The sequence below is a fragment of the Schistocerca serialis genome, chromosome 12 (assembly GCF_023864345.2).
Source record: "Schistocerca serialis cubense isolate TAMUIC-IGC-003099 chromosome 12, iqSchSeri2.2, whole genome shotgun sequence".
NCBI lineage: Eukaryota > Metazoa > Arthropoda > Insecta > Orthoptera > Acrididae > Schistocerca > Schistocerca serialis.
Genome location: NC_064649.1, coordinates 86,393,674 through 86,419,869, shown reverse-complemented (window position 1 = coordinate 86,419,869; position 26,196 = coordinate 86,393,674). Strand labels below are relative to the sequence as shown.

Genomic DNA, 26,196 nt, shown 5'->3' with positions numbered 1-26,196 from the left:
AAGGTCACCAGTCCCTAAGCTTACACACTAAATTATCCTAAGGTCAAACACACACACCCATGCCCGAGGGATGACTCGAACCTCCGCCGGGACCAGCCTCACAATTCATGACTGCGGCGCCCCAGACCGATCGGCTAACCCCGCGCGGCCAGCAACAACAACATGTACACCGCATGCGTCAAAAATTTCCAGGGTGCTCAATATTTTGGCCAAGGATGTATTTTGCCTGGTGATTTCAGGGGCTGTTCCAATAGCTTTCAAGAGCACGACTGGCGTGGGATACGAACGCGGGTCTTCTGAAACAAGAGATCCGACTTCGTAGCACACCTGCAAATAGCGAAGTTACACCGTCTTTTTCCTACTACACGCTCCCACACAGCCACGAAACACTACGTCACAGAGCGTGGTATGGATGCGCATGTATTTGCCAGCTGAGAGCTCGAGACCAACTGGCTCGTTTACTCACCAAACAGCCGGCAGTTGGCAGCACGGTTTGCCCTGTACCAGAGCCCCGCACTGGTAACGTGTTAATTACGGACACACGTTCTGGGAAATGAATGCAAATGGGGTGTAGGAGCCGCTGTGTGTCGGTGGTGACCTTTGGCTAACTTCGCACTGCGGCAGTGGGCGAAAGTATTTCTACGCCGGCTGTGTGGAAACGGCGCCTGCGTCGCCGGCCGGCATCGCTTAAAAACGGTGTACCCCAGTACTCCAGCCCGTTGTGACCAGCCTCACACTGCTGTACCTAGGGCTTAACTCGCCTTGACGTCAGACCATCACGGTGACGATGGCCAAGCGTCATTATAATTACACTACAGGCCATTAAAATTGCTACATCAAGAAGACATGCAGATGATAAACAAGTATTTATTGGACAAATATATTATACTAGAACTGACATGTGATTACATTTTCACGCAAATTGGGTGCATAGATCCCGAGAAATCAGTACCCAGAACAACCACCTCTTGCCGTAATAACGGCCTTGATACGCCTGGGCATTGAGTCAAACACAGCTTGGATGGCGTGTACAGGTACAGCTGCCCATGCAGCTTCAACACGATAGCACAGTTCATCAAGAGTAGTGACTGGCGTATTGTAACGAACCAGTTGCTCGGCCACCATTGACCAGACGCTTTGAATTGGTGAGAGATCAGGAGAATGTGCTGGACAGGGCACCAGTCGAACATTTTCTGTATCCAGAAAGGCCCGTACAGGACCTGCAAAATGTGGTCGTCCATTATACTGCTGAAATGTAGAGTTTCGCAGGGATCTAATGAAGGGTAGAGCAACGGCTCGTAACACATCTGAAATGTAACGTCCACTGTTCAAAGTGCCGTCAATGCGAACAAGAAGTGACCGAGACGTGTAACCAATGGCACCCCATACCATGGCGCCGGGTGATATGCCAGTATGGCGATGACGAATACACACTTCCAATGTGCGTTCACCGCGATGTCGCCAAACACGGATGCGACCATCACGATGCTGTAAACAGAACCTGGATTCATTCGAAAAAATGACGCTTTGCCATTCGTGCACCCAGGTTCGTCGTTGAGTACACCATCACAGGCGCTTCTGTCTGTGATGGAGCGTCAAGGGTAACCGCAGCCATGGTCTCCGAGCTGATAGTCCATGCTGCTGCAAACGACGCCGAAGTGTTCGTGCAGATGGTTGTTGTCTTGCAAACGTCCCCATCTGTTGACTCACGGTTCGAGACGTGGCTGCACGGTCCGTTACAGCCACGCGGATAAGATGCCTTTCATCTCGACTGCTAGTGATACGAGGCCGTTGGATCCAGCACGGCGTTCCCTATTACCCTCCTGAACGCACCGATTCCATATTCTGCTAACAGTCATTGGATCTCGACCAACGCGAGCAGCAATGTCGCGATACGATAAACCGCAATCGCGATAGGCTTCAATCCGACCTTTATCAAAGTCGGAAACGTGATGGTACGTATTTCTCCTCCTTATACGGGGCATCACAACAACGTTTCACCAGGCAACGCCGGTCAACTGCTGTTTGTGTATGAGAAATCGGTTGGAAACTTTCCTCATGTCAGCACGTTGTAGATGTCGCCACCGGCGCCAACCTTGTGTGAATGCTCTGAAAAGCTTATCATTTGCATATCACACCATCTTCTTCCTGTCGGTTAAATATCGCGTCTGTAGCACGTCATCTTCGTGGTGTATCAATTTTAATGGCCAGTCGTGTATATACTTACAGGGTGTTTCAAAAATGACCGGTATATTTGAAACGGCAATAAAAACTAAACGAGCAGTGATAGAAATACACCGTTTGTTGCAATATGCTTGGGACAACAGTACATTTTCAGGCAGACAAACTTTCGAAATTACAGTAGTTACAATTGTCAACACCAGATGGCGCTGCGGTCTGGGAAACTCTATAGTACGATATTTTCCACATATCCACCATGCGTAGCAATAATATGGCGTAGTCTCTGAATGAAATTACCCGAAACCTTTGACAACGTGTCTGGCGGAATGGCTTCACATGCAGATGAGATGTACTGCTTCAGCTGTTCAATTGTTTCTGGATTCTGGCGGTACACATGGTCTTTCACGTGTCCCCACAGAAAGAAGTCACAGGGGTTCATGTCTGGCGAATAGGGAGGCCAATCCACGCCGCCTCCTGTATGTTTCGGATAGCCCAAAGCAATCACACGATCATCGAAATATTCATTCAGGAAATTAAAGACGTCGGCCGTGCGATGTGGCCGGGCACCATCTTGCATAAACCACGAGGTGTTCGCAGTGTCGTCTAAGGCAGTTTGTACCGCCACAAATTCACGAAGAATGTCCAGATAGCGTGATGCAGTAATCGTTTCGGATCTGAAAAATGGGCCAATGATTCCTTTGGAAGAAATGGCGGCCCAGACCAGTACTTTTTGAGGATGCAGGGACGATGGGAATGCAACATGGGGCTTTTCGGTTCCCCATATGCGCCAGTTCTGTTTATTGACGAAGCCATCCAGGTAAAAATAAGCCTCGTCAGTAAACCAAATGCTGCCCACATGCATATCGCCGTCATCAATCCTGTGCACTATATCGTTAGCGAATGTCTCTCGTGCAGCAATGGTAGCGGCGCTGAGGGGTTGCCGCGTTTGAATTTTGTACGGATAGAGGTGTAAACTCTGGCGCATGAGACGATACGTGGACGTTGGCGTCATTTGGACCGCAGCTGCAACACGGCGAACGGAAACCCGAGGCCGCTGTTGGATCACCTGCTGCACTAGCTGCGCGTTGCCCTCTTGTGGTTGCCGTACGCGGTCGCCCTACCTTTCCAGCACGTTCATCCGTCACGTTCCCAGTCCGTTGAAATTTTTCAAACAGATCCTTTATTGTATCGCTTTTCGGTCCTTTGGTTACATTAAACCTCCGTTGAAAGCTTTGTCTTGTTGCAACAACACTGTGTTCTAGGCAGTGGAATTCCAACACCAGAAAAATCCTCTGTTCTAAGGAATAAACCATGTTGTCTACAGCACACTTGCACGTTGTGAACAGCACACGCTTACAGCAGAAAGACGACGTACAGAATGGCGCACCCACAGACTGCGTTGTCTTCTATATCTTTCACATCACATGCAGCGCCATCTGTTGTTGAAAATTGTAACTACTGTAATTTCGAAAGTTTGTCCGCCTGAAACTGTACTGTTGTCCCAAGCATATTGCAACAAACGGTGTATTTCTATCGCTGCTCGTTTACTTTTTATTGCCGTTTCAAATATACCGGTCATTTTTGAAACACCCTGTATATGGATATCATGTCTGTTCTTTCGGACATGAAACCGTTAGAAAGACACAACAAATGATCCAGGAAGGCTACGGTGATGAGTGGTTAAATCCTACTCGGTTTGAAAATGGCCGGACGGAAAATAAACCGCGTTCAGGTCGCCCTTCGACGTCTACCGACGACATTCATGTCGGGAACGTTATCACTAATTCGCGCCACAGGACAAACTGTTAATCGATGGTAGTATCGCGACGTGTTGCGCTGCCTGCAAGGAAAGGAGAGAAGAAAACTGCCTGAAGTGTCGCGAGACAATTCATGGCTCTTGCCTCACGATAAAGCACCTGCACATTCATCCCTGTTGGTGCGTGCCTATTGCACAAAGAAACGTAATCACTGTGGTGCCTCATCCTCCGTACTCTCGACACCAAGTGCCAGGGGAAGTTTTTTTTTATTTTTTTTTTTTTTATTTCCAAATGTGAAACTACGTTGAAAGGAGGAAGATTTGCAACGACAGACGATTGGAATACTCTCTTTCAAATTCTGAATGTGGCAGGGGTACAATACAGGGAGCGAAAGGATATCTACAATTTGTACAGAAACGAGATGGCAGTCATTAGAGTGGAGGGACATGAAAGGAAAGCAGTGGTTGGGAAGGGAGTTAGACAGGGGTGTAGCCAATTCGCGATGTTATTCAATCTCTATATTGAGCAAGCAGTGAAGGAAACAAAAGAAAAATTCCGGGTAGGTATTAAAATCCATGGAGAAGAAATAAAAACTTTGAGGTTCGCCGATGACTTTGTAATTCTATCATAGACAGCAAAGGACATGGAAGAGCAGTTGAACGGAATGGACAGTGTCTTGAAAGGAGGATATAAGATGAACATCAACAAAAGCGAAACGAGGATAATGGAGTGCAGTCGAATTAAGTCGAGCGATGCTGAGGGAATTAGATTAGGAAATGAGACACTTAAAGTAGTAAAGGAGTTTTGCTATTTGGGGAGCAAAATAACTGATGATGATCGAAGTAGAGAGGATATAAAAGTATGCTGGCAATGGCAAGGAAAGCGTTTCTGAAGAAGAGAAATTTGTTAACTTCTAGTATAGAAGTAAGTGTGAGGAAGTCGTTTCTGAAAGTATTTGTATGTAGCGCAGCCATGTATGGAAGTGAAGCGTGGACGATAAATAGTTTAGACCAGTGTTTCCCACCAAAATTTTCCCGAGTACCCCCCTCATCGAGCATGATTGGTACCTTGTGGTATCACAGCACCAAGTATCTAAAAAAGGCCAATTAAGAGTCTTTTTATACGTTCTCTATTTGTGGTACTTAGAAAAAAATTGACATATTTATTATTGAAAAAAATATTGAGCTTAAAACTTTTTGAATTTAGCTATCATTGTTATTGTTAAATTTTTGATTTTTGCGCAAAATCTTTGTCTTCAAATCTGGGTGTTTAGTGCAACAAAAATGGTTCAAATGGCTCTGAGCACTATGGGACTCAACTGCTGTGGTTATTAGTCCCCTAGAACTTAGAACTACTTAAACCTAACTAACCTAAGGACATCACACACAGCCATGCCCGAGACAGGATTCGAACCTGCAACCGTAGCAGTTGCACAGTTCCGGACTGCGCGCCTAGAACCGCGAGAGCACCGCGGCCGGCGTTTAGTACAACAGACTCCTTAAAAAAATAACAAATGAGTATCATACGAAATATATTTAATATCTCCAGAAAGAGATTTTCACTCCGCAGTGGAGTGTGCGCTGATATGAAACTTCCTGGCAGATTAAAACTGTGTGCTTGACCGAGACACAAACTCGGGACCTTTGCCTTTCGCGGGCAAGTGCTGTACCATCTGAGCTACCGAAGCACTACTCACGCCCGGTACTCACAGCTTTACTTCTGCCAGTACCTCGTCTCCTACCTTCCAAACTTTACAGAAGCTATCCTGCTAACCTTGCAGAACTAGCACTCCTGAAAGAAAGGATACTGCGGAGACATGGCTTAGCCACAGCCAGGGGGGTGTTCCCAGAATGAGATTTTCACTCTCCAGCGGAGTGTGCGCTGATATGAAACTTCTTCCGAGATACTGGCAGAAGTAAAGCTGTGAGGACCGGGCGTGAGTCGTGCTTCGGTAGCTCAGATGGTAGAGCACTTGCCCGCGAAAGTCAAAGGTCCCGAGTTCGAGTCTCGGTCGGGCACACAGTTTTAATCTGCCAGGAAGTTTTTATATTTAATATATTTTTTATTCTAATAGCATCTTGCGGACGCCTCTGGCATAGCTCGCGGACCCCTAGGGTTGCGCGGGCCAACTGTTGGGAACCACTGGTTTAGACAAGAAGAGGAGAGAAGCTTTCGAAATGTGGTGCTACAGAAGAACGCTGAAGATTAGGTGGGTAGATCACATAACTAATGAGGAGGTACTGAATAGGATTGGGGAGAAGAGAAGTTTGTGGCACTACTTGACTAGAAGAAGGGATCGGTTGGTAGGACATGTTCTGAGGCATCAAGGGATCACCAATTTAGTATTGGAGGGCGGCGTGGAGGGTAGAAATCGTAGAGGGACACCAACAGATGAGTACTGTAGCGGGACTTTGAATTTAGCCGCGCTGCACTCGTTCCCTCGGACATAAATTATACCGTCGCAGCGATATGAGCGCTCGACGGCAGTGAAAATACTAAAATTGTAACTCTTTTTTTTCTATCCGTCTTTATTGTCTCTCGAGAGCGGAAGCTTAATGCAGACGTGATCTGATGAAGACGAAAAAAAAGTTATTAATGTGTAGACATATTGTGGAAGTTGTTACATTTGGAAGAGGGAAGCAACGTAAAATAAATTGTATTTGTGGTGTCACCGCCAGACACCACACTTGCTAGGTGGTAGCTTTAAATCGGCGGCGGTCCCTTAGTACATGTCGGACCCGCGTGTCGCCACTGTGTGATCGCAGACGGAGCGCCACCACAAGGCAGGTCTCGAGATACGGGCTAGCACTCGCCCCAGTTGTACGACGACTTTGCTAGCGACTACACTGACGAAGCCTTTCTCTCATTTGCCGAGAGACAATTAGAATAGCCTTCAGCTAAGTCAATGGCTACGACCTAGCAAGGCGCCATTAACCATTTTAAGATAGAGTCTCACTTGTATCATCAAGGAATAAAAGTTAAGTAGTAAAACAGCTACGTACTTTTTTTTATCGCATTTATGAAGTATCCTGTTTCAGACCTCTTTAGCCAAAGTGAGATTACGCGTGCCTTTCGGCTACTTCAGTGTGGCGTAGCTGTCTTGTTATGCCACAACAGTATTTAATATCAAGACGGTTTTGTATACATTAGGAATTCCTGGACAATAGAAACTTATTGCAAGATTTCGGAGCAGACTTTTCACGCAGAAATGAAGTAGGAGATTTTGAAGACCTGGAAGCCGCACGAAAGAAGACATGTTAACCTGGTAAAGAATGAATTCTTATCTACGCCATTTCCCCCTGTTAGTCACGTTTGTTATTCTGTCTTTTTTTCAAATAACTTTTGTAGTGGAAATTGGTTTGACTTTTTCTCAGAAACGCCACAAGGACCACCCCAACAATAGCTTTTCCGAATCACGAAGTCCGATAACTTTTCTGTAATACGAAGTCCGATATGCATTTTATTTTTTCCCTTTTTCACGATCATTAACGATTTTTAAAACCCGTTTTTACTCACCATTTCTTCCCACACTTTCAACCTTTTCTTTTCTTCTCTTTTTCTTTTTTATTAACGACTACAGTACACTAAGCAGATTCAGAAGGATGTAGGTTGCAGTAGGTAGTGGGAGATGAAGAAGCTTGCACAGGATAGGGTAGCATGGAGAGCTGCATCAAACCAGTCTCTCAGGAGTGAAGACCACCACAACAACAGAGGTGGCGCTTCAAGAGGCTTACGGAGAGGGGGGGGGGGGGGGGGGCGAGCACTCACCGGCGAGGTGTCCGTGGTAGAGGTGGGCAGTGTCGACGTGCAGCGGCTGCCCCGCCGAGCCGAGCACCTGCAGGCGGTCGCTGAAGGCGGCTGTGTCGCGGCGCAGGCGCAGCGGGAAGCGCCGCCCGCGGGCCTCGAACTCGATGCTCAGCGGGTGGACGCCGGGCCGCGGCGCCGAGCGGCGCACGCGCGAGTGCGCCCGGTGCACCTCGGCGCGGTCGTAGCTCAGCGGCTCGTAGCGCGAGATGTACTCGTTCAGGCGCTCCGCTGCGGGCACACGGAGAAAACGGCCGCCATCAAAATCCACACACTCTCTAGGAAAAAGGAAAAAAAAAAAAGGGCGAGCACATCAAGTCCGCTTGCAATTACTTGCCACGGCTCCGTTGTCAGCTGATACACTCTGTAGCGCTACAAGTACACTACTGGCCATTAAAATTGCTACATCAAGAAGAAATGCAGATGATAAACGGGTATTCATTGGACAAATATATTATACTAGAACTGACAAGTGATTACATTTTCACGCAATTTGGGTGCATAGATCCTGAGAAATCAGAACCCAGAACAACCACCTCTGGCCGTAACAACGGCCTTGATGCGCCTGGGCATTCAGTCAAACACAGCTTGGATGGCGTGTACAGGTACAGCTGCCCATGCAGCTTCAACACGATTGCACAGTTCATCAACAGTAGTGACTGGCGTATTGTAACGAACCAGTTGCTCGGCCACCATTGACCAGACCCTTTCAATTGGTGAGAGATCTGGAGAATGTGCTGGCCAGGGCAGCAGTCAAACATTTTCTGTATCCAGAAAGGCCCGTATAGGACCTACAACATGCGGTCGTGCATTATCCTGCTGAAATGTAGGGTTTCGCAGGGATCGAATGAAGACTAGACCCACGGGTCGTGTGTTGTTGTTGTGGTCTTCAGTCCTGAGACTGGTTTGATGCAGCTCTCCATGCTACTCTATCCTGTGCAAGCCTCCTCATCTCCCAGTACCTACTGCAGCTTACTTCCTTCTGAATCTGCTTAGTGTATTCATCTCTTGGTCTCCCACTACGATTTTTAATCTCCACCCTGCCCTCCGATACTAAATTGGTGATCCCTTGATGCCTCAGAACATGTCCTACCAAGCGATCCCTTCTTCTAGTCAGGTTGTGCCACACATTTCTCCCCAATTCTATTCAATACCTCCTCATACAGTAAAGCTGCATACCCTAGGGAAAAATTACGGCTATAGTTTCCACTTGCTTTCAGCTGTTCGCAGTACCAGAACAGCAAGGCCGTTTTGGTTAGTGTTACAAGGCCAGATCAGTCAATCATCCAAACTGTTGCCCCTGCAACTGCTGAAAAGGCTGCTGCCCCTCTTCAGGAACCACACGTTTGTCTGGCCTCTCAACAGATACCCCTCTGTTGTGGTTGCACCTACGGTACGGCTATCTGTATCGTTGAGGCAACCCACGGCAAGGTCCATGGTTCCGGGAGGGGGGGGGGGGGCGGGGGGCCCACGGTCGTAACACATCTAAAATATAACGTCCACTGTTCAAAGTGCAGTCGATGCGAACAAGAGGTGACCGAGACGTGTAACCAATGTCTCAAAATGGCTCTGAGCACTATGGGACTTAACTGCTGTGGTCATCAGTCCCCTAGAACTTAGAACTAATTAAACCTAACTAACCTAAGGACATCACACACATCCATGCCCGAGGCAGGATTCGAACCTGCGACCGTAGCGGTCGCGCGGTTCCAGACTGAAGCGACTAGAACCGCTCGGCCACACTAGCCGGCTAACCAATGGCACCCCATACCATCACGCCGGGTTATACGACAGTATGACGATGACGAATACACGCTTCCAATATGGGTTCACCACGATGTCGCCAAACACGGATGCGACCATCATGATCCTGTAAATAGAACCTGGATTCATCCGAAAAAATGACTTTTGCCATTCGTGTACCCAGGTTCGTCGTCGAGTACACCATCGCACCGCTCCTGTCTCTGATGCAGCGTCAAGGGTAACAGCAGCCATGGTCTCAGAGCTGATAGTCCATGCTGCTGCAAACGACGTCGAACTGTTCGTGCAGATGATTGTTGTCTTGCAAACGTCCCCATCTGTTGATTCGGGGATCGAGATGTGGCTGCACGATTCGTTACAGCCGTGCGGATAAGATCCCTGTCATCTCGACTGCTAGTGATACGAGGCCGTTGGGATCCAGCACGGCGTTCCTTATTACTCTCCTGAACCCAACGATCCTATATTCTGCTAACAGTCATTGGATCTCGACCAACGCGAGCAGCAATGTGGCGATACGATAAACCGCAATAGCGATAGGCTACAATCCGACCTTTATCAAAGTCGGAAACGTGATGGTACGCATTTCTCCTCCTTACACGAGGCATCACAACAACGTTTCACCTGGCAACGCCGGTCAACTGCTGTTTGTGTATGAGAAATCGGTTCGAAACTTTCCTCATGTCAGCACGTTATAGGTGTCGCCACCGACGCCAACCTTGTGTGACTGCTCTGAAAAGCTAATCATTTGCATATCACAGCATCTTCTTCCTGTCGGTTAAATTTCGCGTTTGTAGCACGTCATCTTCGTGGTGTCGCAATTTTAATGGCCAGTAGTGCAATTATGTACAAAACAACGAAATTTCACAAAAACAATTCTTTCTTTGATTAGATAAGTTGTACACGTTACTATTAGAGTTGCTATTAATTTCACACTCTGAAATTGATCTGAATCTAAAAATTTGTGAACACCCTTACGAGCCACCGCTGACCATGTATCTGAGTCACTTTGAAGTGTAGGGCAGCTACTAACATAAGTTACTTGGCCTGCCATAATGATGTGTAGCTTAGTTTTTGAAGTGCTCTAAGCCGTTGTTGTGTTAGAGCACTTCCACGGCCACCAAACATCAGAGATAAAGCCCCGGCGCGGTGCTTGCGTCTGTCTTGTGCGTCGGCTTTGAGCAGCCCGTACACCCCATGCTTTGATTGCGAAACGCGGGCCGCAGTAGGGAACTGCTAATCCAGCTTAGCTGCGTGGGAGTTGGTCCGCTTAAAAATAGAAGCAGTGAGCGGCGACTACGTCCGGATTCCTGGCCGACCCCGGAGCTGACTCACGCCGGCGCTGGTTGCGTTCGCCACTTGCTGATCAGACGCAGCTATGAGAGTCACTGTGGCGGGCAGGGAGGCATCGGCTGCAGAAAGAAACCTTCACACGCGAAAGTACAGGGTGTTTCAAAAATGATCGGTATATTTGAAACGGCAATAAAAATTAAACGAGCAGCGATAGAAATACACCGTTTGTTGCAATATGCTTGAGACAACAGTACATTTTCAGGCAGACAAACTTTCGAAATTACAGTAGTTACAATTTTCAACAACAGATGGCGCTGCAAGTGATGTGAAAGATATAGAAGACAACGCAGTCTGTGGGTGCGCCATTCTGTACGTCGTCTTTCTGCTGTAAGCGTGTGCTGTTCACAACGTGCAAGTGTGCTGCAGACAACGTGGTTTATTCCTTAGAACAGAGGATTTTTCTGGTGTTGGAATTCCACCGCCTAGAACACAGTGTTGTTGCAACAAGACGAAGTTTTCAACGGAGGTTTAATGTAACCAAAGGACCGAAAAGCGATTCAATAAAGGATCTGTTTGAAAAATTTCAACGGACTGGGAACGTGACGGATGAACGTGCTGGAAAGGTGGGGCGACCGCGTACGGCAACCACAGAGGGCAACGCGCAGCTAGTGCAGCAGGTGATCCAACAGCGGCCTCGGGTTTCCGTTCGCCGTGTTGCAGCTGCGGTCCAAATGACGCCAACGTCCACGTATCGTCTCATGCGCCAGAGTTTACACCTCTATCCATACAAAATTCAAACGCGGCAACGCCTCAGCGCCGCTACCATTGCTGCACGAGAGACATTCGCTAACGATATAGTGCACAGGATTGATGACAGCGATATGCATGTGGGCAGCATTTGGTTTACTGACGAAGCTTATTTTTACCTGGACGGCTTCGTCAATAAACAGAACTGGCGCATATGGGGAGCTGAAAAGCCCCATGTTGCAGTCCCATCGTCCCTGCATCCTCAAAAAGTACTGGTCTGGGCCGCCATTTCTTCCAAAGGAATCATTGGCCCATTTTTCAGATCCGAAACGATTACTGCATCACGCTATCTGGACATTCTTCGTGAATTTGTGGCGGTACAAACTGCCTTAGACGACACTGCGAACACCTCGTGGTTTATGCAAGATGGTGCCCGGCCACATCGCACGGCCGACGTCTTTAATTTCCTGAATGAATATTTCGATGATCGTGTGATTGCTGTGGGCTATCCGAAACATACAGGAGGCGGCGTGGATTGGCCTCCCTATTCGCCAGACATGAACCCCTGTGACTTCTTTCTGTGGGGACACTTGAAAGACCAGGTGTACCGCCAGAATCCAAAAACAATTGAACAGCTGAAGCAGTACATCTCATCTGCATGTGAAGCCATTCCGCCAGACACGTTGTCAAAGGTTTCGGGTAATTTCATTCAGAGACTACGCCATATTATTGCTACGCATGGTGGATATGTGGAAAATATCGTACTATAGAGTTTCCCAGACCGCAGCGCCATCTGTTGTTGAAAATTGTAACTACTGTAATTTCGAAAGTTTGTCTGCCTGAAAATGTACTGTTGTCCCTAGCATATTGCAACAAACGGTGTATTTCTATCGCTGCTCGTTTAGTTTTTATTGCCGTTTCAAATATACCGGTCATTTTTGAAACACACTGTGACTTCAGGTTACTGACTTGTGCAAAGCGTCCGTAACTCCGTGGGACCTTTCACGGAGAAGCCGCAACCCTAGAAAATTGTAACGAGAGTCTTGGTTCAAATGGCTCTGAGCACTATGGGACTTAACATCTGAGGTCAACAGTCCCCTAGAACTTAGAACTACTTAAACCTAACTAACTTAAGGACATCACACACATCCATGTCTAAGGCAGGGTTCGAACCTGCGGCCGTAGTAGCAGCGCGGTTCCGGACTTAAGCGCCTAGAACCGCTCGGCCACCACAGCCGGCAACGAGAGTCTGGAAGACCTCCTGATCTACGCTTGGGGCAGTGATTACATGTTGACAAATGTAACGTACTGCGTGTACATAGACAGAAAGGCCCACTACTCGATGATTGAACGATTCTAGAACAATCACTGGAAGCAGTTAGTTGCACAAAATACCTAGGAGAATGCGGACGGATCGACTTCATGCGGAAAGACAACACAGAACAAATCGCAGGTAAGTGAAATACCGGCAGTGTCATAGCAAAGACGGGAGGGGGGAGTGGTGGTGGTGGGGGGTGGGGGGGTGGGGGGGGGGGAGATGCGACATGGTTGGGGGAGGGGGTGAGTGGCATGGGTATCTATTAATCCCCGGGTGCCACTTGCAGATGGGCGGCAAATGGTCTCTAAGACAAACAAGATTTTCCGGAAAACATATTATTACCAGAATAAGTTCTGTACATTATATTACTGTTATGTCCGCACTATAACAAATCAGATATTCCGTGATAACCAAATTTATTTGACCTTCTGTCACTCAAAACAAAACTTAGGTTCGACTACACAACACTTCGCTGGCTGTAGCGCCAAGGAGAAATCAGAGTCACTAGTAGAGAATACAAGACCAAACCACTGCCAACCAGTCGATACCGACGCGTCGCGAGTTTCCAGCCAGGGAGGCCACAGTACTGTTCGGTCGTCGTGAATCCAGCAGCCGGGTAGTAACACAGTCATCGGCGAAGATTGAACTGGTTCAACGGGCTCAGGGAGCTCGCTTAAATCCGCAGGTCCGGCCAATCAGAGTGTTGGTAGATGGCGCCCTTATACGGTTGCTCACTCTGGTGGCAAGGGCAGCGCAGCCAGGGTAATCCTTATGGATAGTGGTGTGTACGCTGCCGCTAACTCCGCGACGACGCGTTCACTGGCGCCAGTTGTGGACATCGTGTGCGGCACCAGCGGTACTCGCTGTGTGCCGCGCGTGTTGTAGCACGCCGCGCCGGGTTGACGGCTGCTGTGCGGCGGCCGATACGACAATTACTGTGTGTGTTTCTGGACGGATGGGGGTGCACCAATGAAGTGTTGTGCCTCGGGCGCCGATAAACAGGGTGGGGGTTGGGGGGGGGGGGGCAATACAGTGTCGTCCGGGCGTCAGTTATGTTCGCTACCCCACTGAACACCATTCGAAAAATCTTCAATAGGTGAAACCCAGTTAAGATGCGGAAAAAATTAATACGAGTATTTGGATCAACATTTCTAAAACTCTAATTCCTCTCTCTCAAGCACCACCCTATGAGGAGAGAGCGAGAGTTTTAGTTTTAGCGAATCAAAATTTACGAAGTAAATAAGTATTTTCTATTTGTCCGTAACCATTTTCCACGCAAAAAATGAAAACTTGGATTTTCTTGAATTACAGCGCCAACTATCAAGAATCAAAACAAATGTTTAAGACAAAATGTACGCAGTTTTTTTATGTAAAAACTGATTCTGCAATAAAAAATGGGGGTTCCCATTTGAAATTTTGAAGTTGGCTCCCACCTCACCCCCAGGAGGCTGAAGGGTGGCGGGCTAATTTTAGCACCAGCAAATGTCCTCCTCGAAAATAATCAAATTTGAGTTATTCTGGTTTGTCGACTTAAAATTTACACCATATATATATATATGGTGTAAAATTTAAGTCGACAAACCAGAATACATATATCCAGAATATAGTAGCTCAAGTTTTGCACAGGAACCCACGTCCGGAAACGTCATCCAGCGAGGCTACAGAGTTATATGCGCCAGTGCCATATATTATATATGTATAGATTGTCATTTCGTGATGAAGTTACAAACTTTCTAGCATGATGGAGAAGGATAAATGTCTCGATTTGAGGTAACGGTCCTTGTACCAGAAACAAACGAGTCGGAAGTTACAAGCGAAAATTGTTCTGATACGTCCGACACTGGAATATATGTACCAGAACTGTAGTTTCTAAGGTTGTTGGGTCGTCAACTCCCGGAGATTGTAGTATGGTCCAAAGCAAGAAAAAAATGTCCCGTAATCATGTGCTCTAAAATTCATGTCTGAGGAGCTATGAGCACTGGTTCATCTTCGCTGCTATGATGATGATGATGATGATTATGATGATGTTTGGTTTGTGGGGCGCTCAACTGCGCGGTTACCACCGCCCGTACAAATTCCCAAACTTTGCTCAGCCCAATCTCGCCACATTCATGAATGGATGATGAAATGATGAGGACAACACAAACACCCAGTCATCTCCAGGCAGGTGAAAATCCCTGACCCCACCGGAAATCAAACCCGGGACCCCGTACTCGGCAAGCGAGAACGTGACCGCGAGACCACGAGCTGCGGACTCGCTGCTGTGAAACACATCTCCTCTACTGAACAAGTGCTCACAGCTATTTAAGTACACAGTCAGAGCCCATGTTTACTAGACTTTTCCCTTGTTTTGGTCCAAACTAACACCTCTAGATATTGGCTAGCCTATAAGCCTAGCAACAACAGTACATGTATTCCCCTGCATATCCGGACACTCTGGGATGATGATGGCACTGAAAAGGAGGATGACACGCGTAAAGTTGAAATACTAAACACCTTTTTCGAAAGCTGTTTCACAGAGGAAGACCGCACTGCAGTCCCTTCTCTAAACGTTCGCACGAACGAAAAAATGGCTGACATCGAAATAAGTGTCCGAGAAATAGAAAAGCAGCTGAAATCACTCAACAGAGGAAAGTCCACTGGACCTGACGGGATACCAATTCGATTCTACACAGATTGCGCGAAAGAAATTGCCCTCCTTCTAACAGCCGTGTACCGCAAGTCTCTAGAGGAACGGAAGGTTCGAAATGATTGGAAAAGAGCACAGGTAGTCGCAGTCTTCAAGACGGGTCGTGGAGCAGATGCGCAAAACTATAGACCTATATCTCTGACGTCGATCTATTGTAGAATTTTAGAACATGTTTTTTGCTCGAGTATCAAGTCGTTTTTGGAAACCCAGAATCTACTCTGTAGGTATCAACATGGATTCCGGAAACAGCGATCGTGTGAGACCCAACTCGCCAGAAAATATTAGATACAGCCTCCCAGGTAGATGCTTTTTTCCTTGACTCCCGGAAGGCGTTCGATACAGTTCCGCACGGTCGCCTGATAAACAAAGTAAGAGCCCACGGAATATCAGACCAGCTGTGTGGCTGGATTGAAGAGTTTTTAGCAAACAGAACACAGCACGTTGTTATCAATGGAGAGACGTCTAGAGACGTTAAAGTAACCTCTGGCGTGCCACAGGGGAGTGTTATGGGACCATTGCTTTTCACAATATATATAAATGACCTAGTAGATAGTGTCGGAAGTTCCATGCGGCTTTTCGCGGATGATGCTGTAGTATACAGAGTAGTTGCAGCGTTAGAAAATTGCAGCGAAATGTAGGAAGATCTGCAGCGGATAGGCACTTGGTGCAGGGAGTGGAAACTGGCCCTTAACATGGACAAATGTAATCTGTTGGGAATACATAGAAAGAAGGATCCTTTATTGTATGATTATATGACAGCGGAACAAACACTGGTAGCAGTTACTTCTGTAAAATATCTGGGAGTGTGCGTGCGGAACGATTTGAAGTGGAATGATCATATAAAATTAATTGTTGGTAAGGCGGGTACCAGGTTGAGATCCATTGGGAGAGTCCTTAGAAAATGTAGTCCATCAACAAAGGAGGTGGCTTACAAAACACTCGTTCGAACTATACTTGAGTATTGCTCATCAGTGTGGGATCCGTACTAGATCGGGTTGACGGAGGAGATAGAGAAGATCCAAAGAAGAGCGGCGCGTTTCGTCACATGTTTAGAAAACTCGAGTGGCAGACTCTGCAAGAGAGGCGCTCTGCATCGCGGTGCAGTTCGCTGTCCAGGTTTCGAGAGGGTGCGTTTCTGGACGAGGTATCGAATATATTGCTTCCCCCTACCTACACCTCCCGAGGAGATCACGAATGGAAAATTAGGGAGATTTGACCGCGCACGGAGGCTTTCCGGCAGTCGTTCTTCCCGCGAACCATACGCGACTGGAACAGGAAAGGGAGGTAATGACAGTGGCACGTAAAGTGCCCTCCGCCACACACCGTTGGGTGGCTTGCGGAGTATAAATGTAGATGCAGATGTCAGAGGTGTCAGAACGGTTTTCAATTTCTCATGGCAATCGGCGAGAAGCCACTCGTAATGAGAATAATGGGCAAGGGGCACAACGTTAGTAGTGTGTGGATAAGTTGAGAATTTGGATCTGACGGGACGTGAGCTAGGGTAGTGGGTGCAGATGCGATGAAAACTGTGGCTTAGTGGTGAGTGCATCTGCCTCGTAAGAATGTGAGCCCGGTTCAGCACAAATTTTCACCTTTCCCCAATGTCTGCATTTGCTTTGTGTCTGAGACAAGGAAATTACTCGTGCCACAAGAAGAGGGCTTAAGACCACAGCCGAGCCTGCTTGGTCAGAGCCACAGGTGGACTGGACAAGCCGTGCGTGCCAAACACCAGCGCCTGATCGATGTCCGGAACATCCCCACTACTTGTTCCGAACGCCTCAGCCGTCGCACCGAATTTCCCGGTAGGCAGCGCGGGCCAGTCACGGAAACCTTCCGGGAAGTCCCCGTGCCTGGCAAGTTGCGCACGCTTCGCTGAAAAACCCATCACCCTTGTCACAGGACAGGGCCGCGTTCTTCATCAAACTGCAGGGCGCTTCTGCGAATACGGTGACTGCATGCGCGCAACTACGGTATCGACACGCCTTCCGCGTACTCCAAAGGCGGCCTTCACACGAAAGGAACTTGCACTAGCGACCTTGTTCACACGGGAATGCCATCAAATGAGCACTATGGGACTCAACTGCTGAGGTCATTAGTCCCCTAGAACTTAGAATTAGTTAAACCTAACTAACCTAAGGACGTCACAAACATCCATGCCCGAGGCAGGATTCGAATCTGCGACCGTAGCGGTCTTGCGGTTCCAGACTGCAGCGCCTAGAACCGCACGGCCACTTCGGCCGGCGGGAATGCCATCAGTCAACGTAATACTAGCCCTGCTGCCAAGTCGGAGAAAAGACTGACACTTGAAATCAACAAAAGTTTAAGACTGTGCACTTCACAAAATGGAAGAAAAGCATAATACTGTATCCTACGACTACAAGATCACGCCACACGGCTATACAGGAACTCGAGACACTCGAACAGCCCTTCCATCCTCACTCTGGGAAACTACGATCACAACCATGGGTGGAAGCATAAGCGGCCAAAGACACTACTAGCTAGGGCATAACCACCCATGTTAAGCTAACATACACCAACAAGCGAGAAACGTCCGCAAGTCCCTGCACATCAGCAATGTTGACCGGATATGCCAGCTGCTATTGGCTCTGAGCACTATGGGACTTAACTTCTGAGGTCATCAGTCCCCTAGAACTTAGAACTACTTAAACCTAACTAACCTAAGGATATCACACACATCCATGTTCGTGGGAGGATTCGAACCTGCCACCGTAGCGGACGCGCGGTTCCAGATTGTAGCGCCTAGAACCGCTCGGCCACTCCGGCCGGCCCAGCTGCTATTAAAGCCGACCAGCAGGCTACAGCAGGGACACCGACGAGTTCGCCCACTGACACACAAACAAATCGCCAACATCACCCTACACTGTGTATCCCATATATGACCTATCGGACACAAAAACGATGGTAAACCTAACTGTTGCAGGTTGCTGACGCTGAGAGAGAGTTCAACACCGGCACCCAGCGGCAGCCGCCTAGTAACACCACCGCACAACGTCAAAGGTATCGACAAGCATGATACCCACTACTAACAAACACTACCCTTGCACTACCTATCGCAGGCAGCAAGACATCCGCTACTGCTCTTACCACCCGACCTAACTATCGCAGAGGCTTTCTTCCCTTGGCACTTTTTTTCCTCTGCCTTCAAACCACTACCCTTCGTTCGACTTCGACCCAATCTATCTCCAGATGAGCGCGTATTAATAGTTAACCTTAACTAGTCGTAAGCAAACATCGCAGTACCCACACCCTGTGACACCTCACTCTAGTGAAAACTAACCCTTATGGAGAGATGGCAGTAGACCTTTTGAGGTGTGGGCGTGGAGGGGCTCCACCTCTAAATAAAAAAATAAAAACAAGATCACCATTCACATTCCGAAGCAGCCAACTGATAGAAGTACTCGATTGTAACAATTTGTAGGGATATGAACTGGAACGGTTGCAGACGCTTAGTACGTAGGTGCCAGACTTCAAAATGGTTCAAATGGCTCTGAGCACTATGGGACTTAACATCTGAGGTCATTAGACCCCTAGAACTTAGAACTACTTAAACCTAACTAACCTAAGGACATCACACACATCCATGCCCGAGGCAGGATTCGTACCTGCGACCGTAGCGGTCGCGCGGTTCCGGACTGCGCGCCTAGAACCGCTAGACCACCGCGGCCGGCGGTACCAGACTTCAGTTCATTGCTAGGATACTGGAAATTGCAATCAGTATACAGAAAGACCGCTGACAAATCACTGGTGTTACCCCAACTAGAATCTGTGGGACCACAGCAAATAGGGCTGACATCGGATAGCGAAAATATACAGTGATGGGAAGTGGTGGCTAGCTTGTTTAAGCTATGGGCGACCGTCACGGAGAGGAAGAAAAAAATTAAATATCACTCCCGTATAGACCAAGAAAATATGAGTATTCACGATAAGCAAAAAATGGTACATAAAGTACAGACATCATATGGAAAATTGAACACCCCACCGCTTATTTAAAGTGTTGTGTTGGCAGAAGAGCCAACACCGTGTTACTAGTGGAGGCCGAAATGCACGCGTTTTAGCTCACGCAGGCTGGCGTGAGGAGGGAGGACTATACTGACGTGAGGTCTGGAACATGACAAGGAATTAGAATTCAGAAAGAGGGCGTAATTAGTTTGATACTTAACTTTAATCCATTAATGTTGAACGTCGCTCTTGTCTGTACATTCTTTACAATATCAATAGCAACTGAACATGGCGCCTTGCTAGGTCGTAGCAAATGACGTAGCTGAAGGCTATGCTAACTATCGTCTCGGCAAATGAGAGCGTATTTTGTCAGTGAACCATCGCTAGCAAAGTCGGCTGTACAACTGGGGCGAGTGCTAGGAAGTCTCTCTAGACCTGCCGTGTGGCGGCGCTCGGTCTGCAATCACTGACAGTGGCGACACGCGGGTCCGACGTATACTAACGGACCGCGGCCGGTTTAAAGGCTACCACCTAGCAAGTGTGGTGTCTGGCGGTGACACCACGTAAAGAATCAAACTTCAGGCAAAAGTTAGACTTTCAGGCACCTCAATGTTTACAATGTCATACCTCTTGAAAAATCCACTGTGGCGACATAAGTCAGGGGATACCTCCTAATATCGCGTTGGATCTCACTTTGCCCAGAGTAGTGCATGGACTCAACAAGTCGTTGGAAGTCCCCAATAGAAATATTGAGCTATGCTGCCTGTATATCCGCCAATAATTGCGAAAGTGTTGCCGAAAATGTTCAAATGTGTGTGACTTCCTAAGGGATCAAACTGCTGAGTTCATCGGTCCCTAGCCTTACACACTACTTACACTAACCTATGCTACGAACAACACGCACACCCATGCCCGAGGGAGGACTCGAACCTCCGGCGAGGGGGGGGGGGGAGCAGCGCAATCCGAGACATGGCGCCCCAGACCGCACGGCCACACCGCCCGGCGAAAGTGTTGCCAGTGCAAGATGTTGTGCACAAACTGATCTCTCCATTATGTCCCATAAACGTTCGATGGGATTCATGTCGGGCGATATGGCTACCCAAAGCTTTCACTCAAAGTGTCCAGATCGTTCCTCAAAGCAATCACGAACAACTATGGCCCGATGACACGGTGCACAGTCATCTATAAAAATTCCATCATTGTTGGGGAACATGACATCTATGAATGCCGGCAAATGGTCTCAAAGTAGAAGAACATTTCCAGTCAATGATCGGTTCGGCTGGATCAGAGGACCCGGTCCGTCCCATGTACACACGCGGAGCCACCACCAGCTTCCAGAGTGCCTTGTTGACAACTTGCGTCCATCGCTTCGTGGGGTTTGCGCCACACTCGAACCCTACCATCAGCTCATACCAACTCAAATCGGGACTCCTCTGAACAAACCGAGGTTTAACAGTCGTCTAGGGTCCAACCGATATGGTCACGACCCCAGGAGACGCCCTGTAGGCGAAGTCGTGCTGTTAGCAAAGGCGATCGTGTCGGTCGGTACGTTGAACCTTCAAGGCCTGTTCGGACAGTTTCTGTTTTTTGTGTGTAAAAATAAGGGCATGTTTTGTGATAACAAACTAAACATTTTGTGCAAATAATCCGCTTGAGCTTCTCCGTAGGAAAAGGCAAGTAACCTTTAGAAAAAGCAAATAAAAAGATTTTTTTAACGAAGTGCCAAATTTCGTTCCTGGGATGAAAATAGGAAACGCAATGGGGACGTAGTAAGCAACATCGCTATATGTATTATAAGAGACCAAACCCTTGACAATAGCGATACAGCCCAGTATTTGAACGCAGACCAGTGCTCGCAGTAACAATAGCAGGCTGTTAATTTGGTTGCTGTTCTAACTACCTTCGTACACGGAAGCTAAACGCACTACACACAGCACTCTCTCTCTCAACAACACTACGGACGGCTCGCGCGTCTAAACATTTTTCACCAAATGTGAAAACCGGAAATTCCCAGGCTACTGAAATTACGAGGACGGACGATATTAGGCCTCCCTACCTTACTGCCCCATGGATGGATTGACGACTGAAGTGTTATCGGGAAAGGATCGGAGAACCTTGCCAGGGGAATGGAGTACCTCAACGTCACACACGAAGTTGCTTCAGACATATGCAGTGTGTGTACGAGCGTTCCCTTGTTGGAAAATGGTAGCAGGATAATGTCTCATGGGGGGAAAACACACAGTGTTGCAGAACGTAGCTGTGACATGACCAAATGTCGAAGGGCCTTTGCTGAACGGATACTGGGAACATTCCTACGACAGAAGTGCCTCAACATTACACACGAAGTTTCTAGCGACGTATGGGGTGCATGGACGAGCATTGTCATCTTGGAAAACAGCAACAGGACACTGTCTCATGAGGGGAAACAAATGAATATGCAGGAAGTCTGTGACGTGACCAAGTGTCGAAGGGCCTTTGCTGAACGGATTCCGGGAACACTCCTACGACAGAAAACATTACACACGAAGTTCCTGGCGACATATCCGGTGCCTGCACGAGCATTGTCATCTTGGAAAACAGCACTAGCACACTGTTTCGTGAGGGGAAACAAATGAGGACGCAGACAATCTGCGACGTGACCAACTGTAAACGTACCTTGGCTGGACGGACTAGGGGAACTTTCTTCGCCGTCTCACCGATTGTGTTTATCTGCGGAAGCGCTCGCTTTCGAGGCATTAAATCGAAGAGGCGAGAAAAAAGTCCGGCGGCGTGTTGCAGGCCTGGGGCGCGCGCCTAACAAATCTCCGCGGCGACCGGAGAGATGCTCCGAAAGTTTTCTCCCTGGCGGCAGCGGAGGTGGCGCGGAGCTGCAAAGAAGGCTCTCAAAGTTAGCGCCGCGATTATAACAACGGCCTCTGATGCCAAGCGACGCCGGAGCAGTGGCTGGAGGAAGTTGTAGCGGGCAGGGTTTTGCGATCGCGCGGTATTGAGAGTTTGGGCGTTTTCAGATAAAAGGGCAGGCGAGAGAGAGAGAGAGAGACAGAGAGAGAGAGAGAGAGAGAGACCACGGCGGAATTCGGCGCAGCGTTCCAGTCCGCAAACTCGCAGGAATCTGACAGGGCCTTCCGCTTATTCACCTGTCGCTTCCGAATTAGCATCCCCTTGCCACAGGTCGAGCGCAGACGGTCGGCTGGAACGCATACTGAGCTCTGTGTTAAGCGCCGATGTGGAATGATGCAGCACGCTTTGTTTTGCAGTCCAGCACTAAATCAGGAATACAGAAATACAAGTCGCTGAGGAATGAAATAAATAGGAAGCGCAGGGAAGCTAAGACGAAATGGCTGCAGGAAAAATGTGAAGACATCGAAAAAGATATGATTGTCGGAAGGACAGACTCAGCATACAGGAAAGTCAAAACAACCTTTGGTGGCATTAAAAGCAACGGTGGTAACATTAAAAGTGCAACGGGAATTCCACTGTTAAATGCAGAGGAGAGAGCAGATAGGTGGAAAGAATACATTGAAAGCCTCTATGAGGGTGAAGATTTGCCTGATGTGATAGAAGAAGAAACAGGAGTCGATTTAGAAGAGATAGGGGATCCAGTATTAGAATCGGAATTTAAAAGAGCTTTGGAGGACTTACGGTCAAATAAGGCAGAAGGGATAGAAGACATTCCATCAGAACTTCTAAAATCATTGGGGGAAGTGGCAACAGAACGACTATTCACGTTGGTGTGTAGAATATATGAGTCTGGCGATATACCATCTGACTTTCGGAAAAGCATCATCCACACAATTCCGAAGATGGCAAGAGCTGACAAGTGCGAGAATTATCGCACAATCAGCTTAACAGCTCATGCACCGAAGCTGCTTACAAGAATAATATACAAAAGAATGGAAAAGAAAATTGAGAATGCGCTAGGTGACGATCAGTTTGGCTTTAGGAAAAGTAAAGGGACGAGAGAGGCAATTCTGACGTTACGGCTAATAATGGAACCAAGGCTAAAGAAAAATCAAGACACTTTCATAGGATTTGTCGACCTGGAAAAAGCGTTCGACAATATAAAATGGTGCAAGCTGTTCGAGATTCTGAAAAAAGTAGGGGTAAGCTATAGGGAGAGACGGGTCATATACAATATGTACAACAACCAAGAGGGAATAATAAGAGTGGACGATCAAGAACGAAGTGCTCGTATTAAGAAGGGTGTAAGACAAGGCTGTAGCCTTTCGCCCCTACTCTTCAATCTGTACATCGAGGAAGCAATGATGGAAATAAAAGAAAGGTTCTGGAGTGGAATAAAAATACAAGGTGAAAGGATATCAATGATACGATTCGCTGATGACATTGCTATCCTGAGTGAAAGTGAAGAAGAATTAAATGATCTGCTGAACGGAATGAACAGTCTAATGAGTACACAGTATGGTTTGAGAGTAAATCGGAGAAAGACGAAGGTAATGAGAAGTAGTAGAAATGAGAACAGCGAGAAACTCAAGATCAGGATTGATGGTCACGAAGTCAATGAAGTTAAGGAATCCTGCTACCTAGGCAGTAAAATAACCAATGACGGACGGAGCAAGGAGGACATCAAAAGCAGACTCACTATGGCAAAAAAGGCATTTCTGGCCAAGAGAAGTCTATTAATATCAAATACCGGCCTTAATTTGAGGAAGAAATTTCTGAGGATGTACGTCTGGAGTACAGCATTGTATGGTAGTGAAACATGGACTTTGGGAAAACCGGAACAGAAGAGAATCGAAGCATTTGAGATGTGGTGCTATAGACGAATGTTGAAAATTAGGTGGACTGATAAGGTAGGAATGAGGAGGTTCTACACAGAATCGGAGAGGAAAGGAATATGCGGAAAACTCTGATAAGGAGAAGGGACAGGATGATAGGACATCTGCTAAGACATGAGGGAATGACTTCCATGGTACTAGAGGGAGCTGTAGAGGGCAAAAAGTGTAGAGGAAGTAGAGGAAGACAGAGATTGGAATACGTCAAGCAAATAATTGAGGACGTAGGTTGCAAGTGCTACTCTGAGATGAAGAGGTTAGCACAGGAAAGGAATTCGTGGCGGGCCGCATCAAACCAGTCAGTAGACTGATGACAAAAAAAAAAAAAAAAAAACGGAGCTCCTCGATAAGATCGACGCTAACTAACTGCTTGCCACAACCCATTCACCGCTAGGCCATTTTCCCATCTCCAATTACTAACACTCAGCCGCACCACGGATTTAAACTATATGCAGCGTCACCATAAGTGAACAAGATGTCAGATTAAGGAGTATCGAGCCAGAGATGTGATCGGATTCAGGACGCCCTTGCAAATTGTATTGTGTGTTAAGGGGACCACACCGTGGTTCACGTCGAAAAAAACTATTCTCGGTTTTCATCATATTTCGATAGATTAAGGTTTTATTTAAGAACCGTGGAAAGGATTTTGCTGAAAAATTTTTTTTCGAGTATTTAAACAGCATTTTCCTACCACGTGTGTTTATGTGCCACGCCCACTTTTCTGTCACCCACTGTCAACCCACCCACTGTCAACTCTAAGCCATATGGAGATGCCATTATTAGCAAAATAGAATGTGTAGGCCATGTTCAAAAACGTTCGGCGACAAGGCTGAGAAAACTGTTGATGTGAGAGGAAAAAAATTAGAAGATGGAAAATTGTTGGTTGGCTCTGAGCACTATGGGACTCAACTGCTGAGGTCATTAGTCCCCTAGAACTTAGAACTACACTCCTGGAAATTGAAATAAGAACACCGTGAATTCATTGTCCCAGGAAGGGGAAACTTTATTGACACATTCCTGGGGTCAGATACATCACATGATCACACTGACAGAACCACAGGCACATAGACACAGGCAACAGAGCATGCACAATGTCGGCACTAGTACAGTGTATATCCACCTTTCGCAGCAATGCAGGCTGCTATTCTCCCATGGAGACGATCGTAGAGATGCTGGATGTAGTCCTATGGAACGGCTTGCCATGCCATTTCCACCTGGCGCCTCAGTTGGACCAGCGTTCGTGCTGGACGTGCAGACCGCGTGAGACGACGCTTCATCCAGTCCCAAACATGCTCAATGGGGGACAGATCCGGAGATCTTGCTGGCCAGGGTAGTTGACTTACACCTTCTAGAGCACGTTGGGTGGCACGGGATACATGCGGACGTGCATTGTCCTGTTGGAACAGCAAGTTCCCTTGCCGGTCTAGGAATGGTAGAACGATGGGTTCGATGACGGTTTGGATGTACCGTGCACTATTAAGTGTCCCCTCGACGATCACCAGTGGTGTACGGCCAGTGTAGGAGATCGCTCCCCACACCATGATGCCGGGTGTTGGCCCTGTGTGCCTCGGTTGTATGCAGTCCTGATTGTGGCGCTCACCTGCACGGCGCCAAACACGCATACGACCATCATTGGCACCAAGGCAGAAGCGACTCTCATCGCTGAAGACGACACGTCTCCATTCGTCCCTCCATTCACGCCTGTCGCGACACCACTGGAGGCGGACTGCACGATGTTGGGGCGTGAGCGGAAGACGGCCTAACGGTGTGCGGGACCGTAGCCCAGCTTCATGGAGACGGTTGCGAATGGTCCTCGCCGATACCCCAGGAGCAACAGTGTCCCTAATTTGCTGGGAAGTGGCGGTGCGGTCCCCTACGGCACTGCGTAGGATCCTA

At 47.8% G+C, this 26,196-nt stretch overlaps 1 protein-coding gene across 2 annotated transcripts in view; it reads right to left on the bottom strand.

The window, feature by feature from the left end:
• The window catches only part of LOC126428102 (disintegrin and metalloproteinase domain-containing protein 10), a 561,823-nt gene that overhangs the window by 75,540 nt on the left and 460,087 nt on the right, over nucleotides 1-26,196 (bottom strand). For both annotated transcript variants that reach the window (XM_050090004.1, XM_050090003.1), the window contains exon 2: nucleotides 7,707-7,973. In XM_050090004.1, coding sequence (XP_049945961.1) covers nucleotides 7,707-7,973 — 267 coding nt within the window. The remainder of the gene's footprint in view (nucleotides 1-7,706; nucleotides 7,974-26,196) is intronic.